This window comes from Gallus gallus, chromosome 13 (genome assembly GCF_016699485.2).
Source record: "Gallus gallus isolate bGalGal1 chromosome 13, bGalGal1.mat.broiler.GRCg7b, whole genome shotgun sequence".
Classification (NCBI taxonomy): domain Eukaryota; kingdom Metazoa; phylum Chordata; class Aves; order Galliformes; family Phasianidae; genus Gallus; species Gallus gallus.
Window position 1 is genome coordinate 11,049,715 of NC_052544.1, and position 12,697 is coordinate 11,062,411.

Below are 12,697 nucleotides of genomic sequence, written 5' to 3' on the forward strand. Positions count from 1 at the left end.
GCTCATGGGAGGGGAAAAATATGAATAAATACCCAAATGGCAGGCTCTGTTTAAGTTAAGATTTTATAGGGCAGCTCATGAAACTGTATTTCTGAATATAATGTTCTGGTTATTCCTCTCAAAAACCAAACTGAATCAGCCAAACCCAAAAACAAGCAGGTAACCTACCGCTTCCTTGCTATTTTATGTTAGATAGAGCCTTTCTTCAGGCAGAATGTTCCAGAGATCCTCAGAAGTTCCTTATCATCTTTTTAAATGCTAGTTGAGAAATTATATTTACCGTAAAAATACAATTAAATATAGCATCCGATGCAGTGATCTGACTTGCTCCTGGCCGTGCTGTACGGTGGAATAGAAATGGGGAGCAACAGTAGCTATTGCCTGGTTCACACCTACGTGTACCTCCCTGGTGGTCTCACAGCATACGCTGTAGCATTACATACAAATCTAGCGAAGTGGTTTTGTTTCCTGGTAGTGACTGAGTTACAAGGAAGTCTTTTGGTTGAACAAGAAAGATGACACAAGTCTGTGACCTCCCAAAAAGATGTCACTGCTGCCAAAGGGGATTTCATATCTATTTGTAGGGTAGGATTAATACCAGGGCCCGATTTCCCAGTTCTTCTAGGAAACAATGCAAATGTATATATAAAAAAAAATCAGCTTTCTGTGAGTTTTCTAAAAGTGCACTCTATATAAACAGCAGCCATGCAGATCTTGTTTAGATGCTTGTACCTCTAAAGTACAGGGCTACTTTTGTGTGCACATCCGTTTGTTTATCCGTGAGAATTTGCTTGTTGGAACTATGCTCAGAAATCCATTCTCATAACTAAGAAACAAGAACATGGACTGTAGAGTGCCCTCACACGCTGTAAGACTTCATTCTTACCAGTCTTGTTGACTTCTGTGCGGCAAGGACTTTCTGAAAAGTCTTCAGAGCTTGTGCTGCAGAGGTTTGCAGTCAGAGATTTGCATGTATTTTCAGAACAGTGGATATAAATGAGAAGTCAAGGCTATGACTCTGCAGAGGTGAGGCCTCCAGGACAGCAAAGAAGTGGAGAAGCCAACAAGGTGGCCTCAGGGGAGCAACACTGCTGAGGGCAAGAGGATGTAAAGAGAGAAGAGATTCAGTGGGGCTGGCAAGTAGTGGGGGGTATAATTCTTTGATTGCGGTGGCAGCAACTCGATTTCTTCGCGAGATAAGAAATGAGATCACAGAGGTGTGTAATGGAGGGAGCGATTTGATCGAACGTTCAGAGAGCAGGACTTGGCAATTGCGTTTCATATGGCGTGAGTGTGGTGTGATGCAATGTGTTGGTCTGATGGGAAACTGGCACGCGATGCTGCAGGTCGGACTGAGCGAGAATTGAGGCCCACATGAGATTTGGCTCTATGCAGAACTACTGGACAGGCTAAGCTGTGGAAGAGAAGTTGTGGTTTTGATACAAACATACAGGAAGAAAGAAACAGATTGCTGTAAGGAAAAAATCATCAGCTTTGACCTGGAGAGGTAGAGGTTCTGGTAGTTTTGTCAGAATTTGCAGGATTCAGCAGGTGAGATTAGCCATGGTGAATTCCAGCTGAGGATGGGTCAGCTAAGATAGTAGGGAATAAAAATAAAGAGTAAATGAAAGGAAGGAAACGAGTAAACTCAAACGCATTTGGGTGTCACTGAAGTTGATTTTTGCTGAGAGCTGCTCTTTGCTTTACAAATGTAATGGCCTTAAGTTGCACCGGGGGAGATTCAGGTTGGATATTAGGAGAAATTTCTTCCCTGAAAGAGCGGTGAGGTTTTGGCACAGGCTGCCCAAGGAGGTAGAAGGGTCACTGACCCTGGAGGTGTTCAAGAAAAGAGTAAATGTCACACTGAGCAACATGTCTAGAGTGGTCACAGGCAGGGGCTGATGGTTGGACTGGATTATCCTGGTGGTCTTTCCAACCTTCATGATTCTGTGATCTTCATCAAGTAGTAACTCTTCACTGATGATACTGGGAAGAATGTAGGGGCTGAGGTATTTTTGTAGCCACTCTTGCCACAGATCTACACCTTCCTGTTCCCTTATCAGTTCAATCCCCAAACCCGTGTGTAGTAAGCATGCATATCTTTAGGTGTAGCAAGCCAAAACCCAAATAAGAATGCACTCTACTGATTTTTAAGACGGGGTTGGCATGTATTTACAAAAATGTATAGTCTAATCACTGTATTTGTTTAATTACACATTTATGAGTGAGTAACCTGCTTACGTGTATTTGAAGTGTATTTAATTTCAAAGGTTGTTAAATGAGCAATTTAAATTGTTCAATTTTACAATGAAATTTTTCATTTTTAAATGAAATTCTTTGATTCTTTCAATACATGAAGTGTAGATGTAAATCAAATGTTGTCATCTTCCTCATGACTAGCAGGAGATGATTCTTTTAAGCAAAGACTCAGCCATTTAGCGGCTTCAGGACCCTCCCACAGTGGTGCAGAGGTATAGCTAGGTAGAAATACCCTCCTTGTCTAGAATCAAAATTGTTTCAGAGTGGAAGAAGAGCAGACAAGTCTCTAGACACAAGATGCAAACCAGACAGCTTTCTGAAAGGTCTCCTAAGGTCGTCATGCTAACACCGGTATCTCATTGCTGGAACCTGTTGTTGTACGTCAGTGCAGGAGTACGCCAACTGTATGGTATGCTCCTTTTGTTCAGAGATTTTTGTAACATAATATATTGCATGTCTCAGAAATTTTGTACACTTAATGGAAAGGAATTAAGTAGAGCTGCCCAAAGTATCTTAAAACCACTGTAAGTATATATCCCTTAAGAAGAGGAGACAGCTTAATGAATATTTTAGTTATCTTCTCCAGTTAGGTTTTTTTAATGTTTTCTGCTGACATGTATCCTTTCACACATTTAATTCATATGCAAGAAAAGAGAAAAATGCTATTCTTTCAGATTTAAGCTTGATCTGCTGTGTGCTTTAAATTCTCTCTGCTTGGCTAGTTGATGTTATAGATGAGGGTTAGAACTAGGCAATCTTAAGGGTCTCTTCCAACCCAAACCATTCTATGATTCTATGAAGTTATTCTTATCAACTGTGGCTTCACTGACCTCCTTCTGATATCTTTTAATCACTTTGTCCTTCCCTTGCTACCTCCTGCAGAATGCTTGATTTCTGCTCTAAAACATGTTATTTTAGGGATTGGATTTTTCTTAGGGGATTTACCCACATTATGCAGTTCACACTTTTATTACTGTAGTCTGTGGAAATCTCCCCGCCCGCACATCCTGCTGTGATACCAATGCTTATGCCCTGAAGACAGCGGAGGAATTTATAAAGTTAAATATAGATAGTTTTTGGTTTTGTAAAAAAAAAAAAAAAAAAAAAAAAAAAGAGCGGAAGACAGCAACTGCATCTTCACTCTCAGAAGACAACCTGTATACTTTTACCACTCAGGTAATATTCAGGTCAGATTTTCTGTCTGTCTGGGTGCTAGGTCTTACTTTCCACCAGCTGTTCATTACAATGATTATTATTCAATTTCCAGGCTTCCAGAACTCATTCCATTTTCCTATTTAGCTTTTTTAGAGAGTGTGAGAAACTCTGTTTAAGTTACTCAGCTGGCTTGCATCTTTGGCAGTTCGTTATTCCACCAACAAAGATGTCTCCAGTAGACTCACAGAACAAACCAGAAAGCTGCAGGAAAAAAAAAAGGAAAGAATGAGCCTGGTCTTTACGAGCCAGATGCATCAAGCTTTCTTCTTGGTCTTACAACTGCACCTTTGAATATGCTTACACTGCTCCCAGTGACCAAGGGAGCTGCTCCGTTAGAACTCGAGTAGGATTCTTCTGTGAACCGTTTGTGAGCCCTAGGAAAGTAGATGCCTTGTTCTGAGCATCTGCTTGGAGGGTACAGTGAATTATCCATGATTTGAATGCCTGAAGCAAATCACTCATAGGCTTACTGATGTTCCCAGGAACACAGAGAACACGTTTTAAACCACTGAACTTGCACAGGGATAGGACTTGTTCTGTGATATAGGTACAAAATAATCCTTTGCTCAGCTGTTCTCACCTAGGCAAAAATACAGAAAGGGAAAATGTAGTTGTATTGGTCGTATTCAAAGTGGAAATTTGCTCTAAGTCCCTCTGTTAGTGCCTGCCTATCGAGGTTGCTGTCCCTTACTATTTGCTTCTGAAGACAAAGGCATGACTTACAGTGCTGGAAAATCTGCAGTGCTTCAAATCCTGCATTTCATTCTGGCAGCATGGCCTGCAGGCAGCTACCCTGGGTGCTGATGGCTGGGTAAGGAGTTCTTCTCCATGCCATACAGACACAGTTTTGGAGTCATTTTCATTTCCAAGTTAGAATAGCCAGTCATCACAGACTTCTGACTGTGTAAATCCCCACACTAATGTCTGGGTTAATAATCAGGTAGAGGAGCTGCTTCCAGAGCCAATATTAAGATCATGAACACAGGAAAGAGTGCTGACTGATTCCAACAAAATATGCCTGGATTTTGAGTCATGAGCAAGTAGTAAGATATCTATTTCATGGCTAAAAAACTGTTCAGACTGTGCTGAGGTTTGCATCTCCTCAGATACCAGTAGTGACAGATTGTATAGCAAAGAGCAGTTCAACTCTCATGTGCACTGAAGAATGGTGTGTCCCAGTTTTTATATGAGGGAAACACTAAGCTTCTCTCCTACATTTGTAAGTGTACGACTAGGCTGAAGCTGATATTTTAGTCTGAGGAGTAAGAAAGAATATGCAGTATAGCGCTGCATTTTAAATTCATTAATTCCCACAGCCACAGCGGGAGATGGGAATTAACCATAGCAGATGGAGACATAAAGCTTAAGCCTCCTTCACCCCCAACATTGCTCCCTTTCTCTTCCCCTTCTCCCTATTATATCCTGCAACAAAGCCTTCAACAATCATCAAAAAAAGGAAGGTCCTGAGCTTGTTGCTTAACCGGGCTGTAAGATGCAACACAACCTAAACAAAGCAAGAGGCTGGCACTCAGATCATTTAAGTGATTCCCCATCTGCTGAAGTGGTGTCAGGGTTCATTCCAATGATTTGGAGATGCTGTAGTAATTGAGCTCTATTGTCAGTGGTGGATTTGTCTTGGACAGTGTCCTTATTTCAGAAGACAGCAGAAATGCAGTAGAAAGCAAATTTGAGAGTGCTGTGTGTGACGCTCACCTTCATTCTCAGTCTCGCATTTGGAACCACTGAAGAGAAAATGTTAGCAGCTCCCCATATGCTGGGAAGGGTCATCCAGGAGCCTTCTGAGAATCAGTCGTGCTACCAAGAATGAAAATGAAAACCCTTTTTCTTCTTTCATTTGTTGGCCGCTACGTGCAAACTGGGAAAATGACTCAAGATCACAGAGATCATGTGAAAAACAAGTGCTTGGCTCCTTGCTACCTTCTACCTTTCGAAGTCACAGCATTTAGAGCTGTACTGCACAGTTCAGAGTGCAAGCCAGCTGATAATCAAGCTCAGCTCCTGGTATAAGAATGTGAAATCAAAGTCTGGAAAGTCCAACAAAACCAAAGACTTGTTCATACCTCCTACTAGATGGGTTTTCTCATGCCTCTCTGGAGGTGGTGCTTTTAATTCCTTGTCTGTGGGGTTTGGGGTTGCAACAGTTTGCTTTGCAAACCAACGCCTGCCAGTGATCCTACAAAGTAGTGAGAAGAAAAGGTTGTACAGCCAGAAGTTGGGGTTGGAGGAGCAGCGAAGGAAGAAAGCAGAGCAGGATCACAGTGAAAGGTGAAGGAATGAGAGCTCCTCTTTCCAAACCAGGAGCTGTTTGGTTGCAGCATGGAACCATGCCCTTGCCATTATCGGAAAAACATGTTCTCTGTTTCATATTTTTATATCTGCATGTTAAGATCTGTATCTCCATCTTGGAGCTCTTCTTCAAAATGATCACTTGTTTCTAAATATTACTTCAGTGCATACAACTGGCTGACTGCACGTGATTTTTTTGCTCCAGACTGTTGGGCTTCTCAACTGACCAGATCACAAACTGATTAAAGAAGTTATGGGATTTGGATTTTAAGAATGAAAATTAAAGCTCTCTTAAATTTGCTGCTCATCGCAAAGGACCTCATGTCTTAATATGAGGAGTTTGGATGACTGGTTCATGTCAAACAGCAAAATCATGGCACGGGAGACTATCAGGGTCCCAGATCAAACCTTACATGCAGAGGATCCCTTCAGTCTATGGAATTCCATAACCATGGTAGGAAAGTGGTGAATAGCAGCAACTTTTTAAACTCCATTTCTCAACTTTTTTGTGTGTCTTGATTGAAAAAACAAAACCAAAAAAAAAAAAAAAAAAAAAGCATATCATATTTAATCTGAAATCAAATAACCTTTTGTTCTCTCCAGTTTTCTTAAAGATGGCTCTTACAAACGTCTTAGCATAACTCTTATGCTTCAGAAGGATGGTTTTCACGGGTGCAGTGCTGAAATGCTGCAAACAGAAAGCAATGTGGCCAAACCACATCAAACTATTATGTTTCTTCCGCATTGTGTTGCACCACATGGCTGACCATTAGGTTATTTACGCACAAAGAATAAGAGCTTTCTGTACCCAACCTCCTGAGGCTGAACAATATGTTCAAAGCTTATACTACTCACTGCCTGTCCCATTTCAGTCACTATGGATGTGTTTCTGAAAAGAACACTGTGTCAATTCACTTGTTGGGGCACCAGAAGATCCTTCATATAAGGACCTTTGTCTCACTCTTTAAATAGAACTATTGGCACCAAGGGCAGAAAATGTGAAGATATTGCTTCATTATCAAACAGCATCAGATCCAGCAGCCCATAGATTATTGACAAATACAGATAGTGTTCAATTCAATTTACTGTCACTTTTCCCTAAACCAAAACTGTAGGGCGCTAATGAATGGCAAGAATATCCTTCTTTGGAAAATATGCATGAAGTGAGGCCTAGTTGCATGAAAAAGAGAAATCCTTGAGTCTATATTTGAAAATACAACAGGTTATAACTGTATATACATACACGTGGATAAATACTAAACTATTATTACACTGATGGCATTGATCTGTGTGAGTACAGAGAAAGCACGAGGATAAAGCTTTAATAAAGACCAAGTAACAAACAGACTAAAGTCATCAGCAGTATGTTCTTAAATGTGTAAATACTGTACAGTAGTGCTAAAGCACATCGATCCTTGTAATGCCTCTTTGGATGCCAGGGGCTCACACTCATTTTCAGTGCTACCTCAACTGCAGAGTGTTTGTGTGGCTTTATTTTAATTTGCATTATTTAACTGTTCAGATGCTCATGATTAACACCTTCCCTCCCCCCCAAATGATCCCAAATAGCAACCCTGCACGTGATAGGGCACGTAGACAGGGGCTCTCTTGCCAGACGAGGGATGTTACTGCCATCTGCCGAGGAAAAAAGAAATCAGAGCACAAATGCCCCATTGCCATACCAGTGGCCATCTGCAGAGGTGCTGCCAGCCAGCCCTGGGGCCCGTGGCAATGTTGAAGACATAAATCCTCATTTTTTTTTTTCCCTTAAACTCTGCCTTAAACAAAAATGGAAGAGAAACGAGACGTCCCAGCGGTTTGTTATGGCCTTTATGCATCCAGGCTGGCTGTGTTCAGCTCTAGAAAGGATGCTAACGCTTCCCAGGGCAATGCTTTCATTTTGTGGCCGGAATAACACCCAAGGTTCTGATGCATGGAAGCTCTACATATATTCGCTGCATCATTCCGTGCTTGAAGCACTGGGATCACGCTGATGGGCTCCCCAGGGCCTGGCACCGAGCTCACCAGAGTTCAGGATGGCTCTGGACAGTGCTCTCAGTCATACGGTGTGATTTTGGGGTGGTTCTGCGCAGAGCCAGCAGCTGCACCCGATGATCCTTACGTGTCCCTTCCAATTCGGGATGTTCTATGAAAGCAGTCCTGGCTATCCAGCCGGAACACCAAATACTAAACACCAAGTTATGCACGAGTAAGTCTCACAGAGGGCCTGGCGCCTACAAGAGCCAGGCCGGCCGCTCCCATCTCTGCCACAGCAGCACGACCCCTACTGAGATCCCTGCTGAGACCCCCGCCGCGCCACTCGCAGCCGCAAGGGGGCGCCATTCCCCAAGCTTACGCGGCAGCGCCCACAACACCCCGCCGCGACGCGAACCCCGCTCCGCACCGCCTCCCGAGAGAGCCCTGGCTGTGAGTGGAGCAAGCTCCTGACTGACGTTGGGAAAAGCCAATCAGAATCTAACACCCGTCTTGAGCTGCGAGCCAACGGGAGGGAGGAGGAAGAAGAGCTGCTCGCCGGAAGTGAGGTGTTGACGGTGGCAGTGGGAGTGCGGCGGGCAGGTGAGGGGGCAGTTTCTCTGGGCCCTGTGTTTGGGTCGGCTCCTTGGTCAGCTGCCGCCGGGCTACTGCCGAGCGCGGCCTCCGCCTTTGTTTCTCTTCAGCAGTAGCCCCGCGGTGTGGCTTTGGGCCTTCCCGGAGCCCTGCCGTAGCGGTGGGCCGGGGCGTGAGGCGCCTGCCCTGAGGGCCGCGTATCCCTGCCGGCCGTTGTCTGCCGCTCCCCGTCCCGGGCCGCGCGGTTTCCCCTCCCGCGGGATGGGGGCTTAGCAGACCAGGCCTCTCCTTTCTTCCTGTGCCACTTCGCTGGCAGGTATGGTTTGGGAACTGAGCACTCAATGTGCTGTGTGTATCAGTGGAAAGCGAACATGGATTTATTGGGGAGTTTCCTGTTTTACACGCACTGAAATATCTCCTTTCTGGTGTGTTTTCTCATAGCTATCTGTACACTACTTTCTGTGTACTATGGAGTTGTCACATAAGCTATTTAATGTACGTTTCTCTGGTATTTGTTAGGTATTTTCATCTGCAAAGATGGGTGAGCCTCAGCAAGTGAGTGCCCTTCCTCCACCTCCAATGCAGTATATAAAAGAATATACTGATGAAAACATACGTAAAGGTCTGGCACCAAAGCCACCTCCCCCTGTGAAAGACAGTTACATGATGTTTGGGAATCAGTTCCAGTGTGACGATTTAATTATCCGGCCCTTGGAAAGCCAGGGTATTGAACGGCTACATCCTATGCAGTTTGATCACAAAAAGGAATTAAGAAAACTCAACATGTCTATCTTGGTCAACTTTTTGGACCTCTTGGATATCTTGATAAGGAGTCCAGGGAGCATAAAGCGAGAAGAGAAACTGGAGGACCTGAAACTGCTTTTTGTTCATGTCCATCATCTTATAAATGAGTACCGTCCCCACCAAGCGAGGGAGACCCTGCGAGTCATGATGGAAGTGCAGAAACGTCAGCGCCTGGAAACTGCAGAGCGATTTCAGAAGCATTTAGAGCGAGTTGTGGAGATGATTCAGAACTGCCTGGCATCCTTGCCTGATGATCTTCCTCATTCAGAGGGAGGACTGGGAGTGAAAACAGAACCAATGGACACTGATGATGGCAGCAACTGCATTGGACAGAGTGAAAAACAGAGAGATCGTTCTGGCTGCAAGAGAGATCAGGTTTTAGACAAAGATGCAGCTATGTGTAGCATTATTGATGAAATGACGTGAATGAAGCATTTCTTCTGTTAGCTTACAATAGAGAGAGGCCAGATGGATTCTGAGGGTATTTGTTATTCTGTTGTGCCAGCAGTTGAAACATTCACACCTACTGGGGTGTGGGTGTGAGCTGTTAAGTAGGTGAGGATATTTAATATTTTGTGTGAGCTGTGTGTGTACTGGTAAAAACAAAAACGTATGCTTTGTGCAGTGTGGATGCTGATAAAGTTAGCTTTTTCTGTATAATGTTGTTTTGTCACTTGCAGCTTTCTGGGACATGCTTCGTTTTGTAAATGCCTTATGCTGTGGAAGCAGGGGATCTGACAGACTGAAATTGAAGCTGACGAATCCTGCATTTCAAATAAATGTTAGTTGTTTACACTTTAAATGGGTCTTTTCACTTATTCTAGATTAAAAATTAAATCAATGTTAAGTCTGAGAAATCCATTCCTTTCGAACTTTGTAGTAATGTAACAGTGTTAAGGAGGACTTAAGAAATGCTTTATTATACATGTAACGTGGTGTAACTTGTGTTGTTTAGATCTGTGGTGTTGTGGGTCTCCACAGCTAAGTTGATTAAATGGATAATTAGCTTTTATACTAACTGAGAATTTTCAAGTTAGAAGGACTCTGGAAGTCTGTCAAATGGAAGCTAAATGAGTCGTGTTTAAAGAGAACTGGAGTTGGATCAAGCCCATGGCAAGAAGTAAAGAGTGATTTGATAATGAAGAAGTGGCTTATTTACCCAACCCCTCCTGTCTGTAGTATGTATGCTTTCCAAACTAGATACAGCACCTTTAAAAAAAAAAAAAAAAAAGGAAAAAAAGGTCAATTTTGTGGATGAGGGAACTTACTGAAACTATTTTTAACACTCGTTATGCAAACTACATATTAGATAATTCAGCTGTTTTCAGGCATGCAGATTTATTTAAATGAGCAGCTAGATCTTAACTGTTGGGTGGTGGGATTGAGATCACTGTAGCTAAAGATGAACAGAAGCAAACGGGTGACTCACGGCAGTAACTCATCTGCTATTCCAAGTCCGTGTGATGTAAGTAATAATAAAATGAAAGCATGTTTTTCAGGAATGTTTATAAATAACTGTGAATTTAGAACTTTTGACCTCTATGCAACTACCACTCTTCCCTCTCCCTGGACTATCTATACTGTGGTGTTTTCCAGTAACTAAAACAGTTGTGGATCAGCTGAATGAATTGGGTACCTGCTTTGCAAATGTTCTTCAAGTGGAAGATACAAAGAAACAGTTTTAGTGTTTTGTGGATAAGAGGGGTCATGCACGTGGAGTTACTTTGCCGCAGATGCTCTAGCTCTGCCATTCATCTACTATAGATGCCCAAGGTCTTTTTTTGGTTGATTTTTTTCTTTCATTTTTTATGTTTTTAATAAAGTTGAAGGCCCAGGTGCTGCAGTTTCAATCACAGCCTGGGTTCTAGCAGTAACTAATAATCGTAATTACCTTCTTTTGGTGAAAGCATTGAAGTAAATGGGGCTCGAGTCATTTAAACTCTTAAGACTGCTTTCACTTTCCAAGAAATAATTTTCTCTCCATTCTTTGCAGTCTTTCTTAAAGGCAAACCCTGAGATAAAAACCTGCAGGAGATGGCGGTGCTTCCTGAGCTTTTCTTCAGCCAAAATGGTAACTTTTGCACATCAATACGACGACAGTTCTCTTTTCTCCCGTTAAAACTTTGCTTTTGATAAATAAATAAATAAATAACCCAACAACTTAACTGTAGCTGCAGTGAAGGCAGTGGGTGATGTATGTCATGTAGGGGAACTGCCTTTCAGATTGTGTAGGATATGACTCATTGACTTAGAAGCGAGGCGATGAATGTTGTCTTTTCTGATTAGCCTACTCACGATGATAAGGTCTTTCTTAACCTCAAAAAAAGAAATTCTGATGTTGCTTTTGGATGTGACGATGATACTTGAAGTATTCTGCTCCTGTGAAATGTAACGTATGAAATGTATTGGATTATATATGCCTTACGGAACACAGTAGGATAAAGTTAATGTCAGATGCTAAGAAGACTTGGAACAAAATGCTGCTATAAAACAACAACAACAACAACAAGCTGGTTCTTTTATCCCTGAGCTAACTCTGTTTAATAAGTGCAGTTGTTTGAAACAGGGAAGCCAAGTGTGTTGTCAGTGGGCAAAAGGGGGAAGTTCTGATCATTCAGAGGGAAGAAAAACAAAGCTATACTCTGTCCTTGCAGAGCAGTCCCAGGATACTGCTGCTAATGGTCGGAACAATGTCTGTAAATGCTGCTTGCAGTGTCCTATCTCCCCAGAAACAGGAGTAGCAGAGAGGAAGTGTGTTCTTCCACAGTCCTAAATCTGCATACAGAGAGCACTCTTTCTCCCAGCCTTTTCCTGCAGGAATGTTGCTGGGGTAGCTCTGCCCCTTGGCTGCATTTACTTGTTAGTTACAAAAAGTCATTCCCTGTGACTTAATTTGTCTGTATAAGAGGGTGCGAGGCAGATGATCTGTTTCAGCAGAGAACATGGATTTGCTATGTATCACATTTGATTACAGCTGCAGTTCTAGTCCGAATGATATTAAAAGACACCACATCCTCACTCAGGGCAACCCGGAGTGGCCAGGAACACCATTTTTCAAATCACACATTTCAACACATTTCTCCTAAGCGACTGCTGCTGCCACCCAGCTTTTCAAGTGGCTTCTGAGCTGTGTGGTACTCGGTGTGGTAAAAGCTCAGAAGTGTGCAGAACTTCTAAGTGCTGAGCGATGAGAGACTGCAGCTCTGTTTAGGCTACACCTGTGAAGTGGTAGGGAAGCTTCCAGTGTTCCTGCCTGTAAAGGAAATCACGTTTGCTTAAGGTAGCAATATTAGAAGTAGAACTTAGGATTAACTGCTGGTTTAATAATGCTTAAGAACCTCTTACGTTGCTGAATGCTTTCTGTTTACCGGTCTGCTACGCATCTTATATAATCTCTTCCCTCTAATTCTATGCACTATGGCAAGAAGAGGGTGTGGGAAGCAGTTTGGGGCAATGGATTATTGGTGACTCAGCTCGGTGGTACTAACAGTTTAACCTGCTATAATCAAGCAGATCTGGGGGAAAAAAAAAAAAAAAGAGAAGT

General features: G+C 42.8%; 1 protein-coding gene across 2 annotated transcripts; it reads left to right on the forward strand.

Moving 5' to 3' along the window:
- Nucleotides 1–8,308: 8,308 nt before the first annotated feature.
- On the forward strand, nucleotides 8,309–9,955 carry MED7 (mediator complex subunit 7). 2 transcript variants are annotated; one of them, XM_003642058.6, is made up of 2 exons: nucleotides 8,309–8,665; nucleotides 8,869–9,955. In XM_003642058.6, exon 2 carries the CDS (start codon nucleotides 8,887–8,889, stop codon nucleotides 9,577–9,579), a length of 693 nt encoding a protein of 230 aa, XP_003642106.1. In that variant the 5' UTR covers nucleotides 8,309–8,665; nucleotides 8,869–8,886; the 3' UTR covers nucleotides 9,580–9,955. The 2 variants fall into 2 exon arrangements, with proteins under 2 accessions (XP_003642106.1, XP_003642105.1); XM_003642057.6 differs by having other exon boundaries at nucleotides 8,309–8,358.
- Nucleotides 9,956–12,697: the final 2,742 nt, after the last annotated feature.

Bases quoted from the DNA above. Each gene is read 5' to 3' on its own strand.
- MED7 (XM_003642058.6), top strand. From the start codon at position 8,887: ATGGGTGAGCCTCAGCAAGTGAGTGCCCTTCCTCCACCTCCAATGCAG.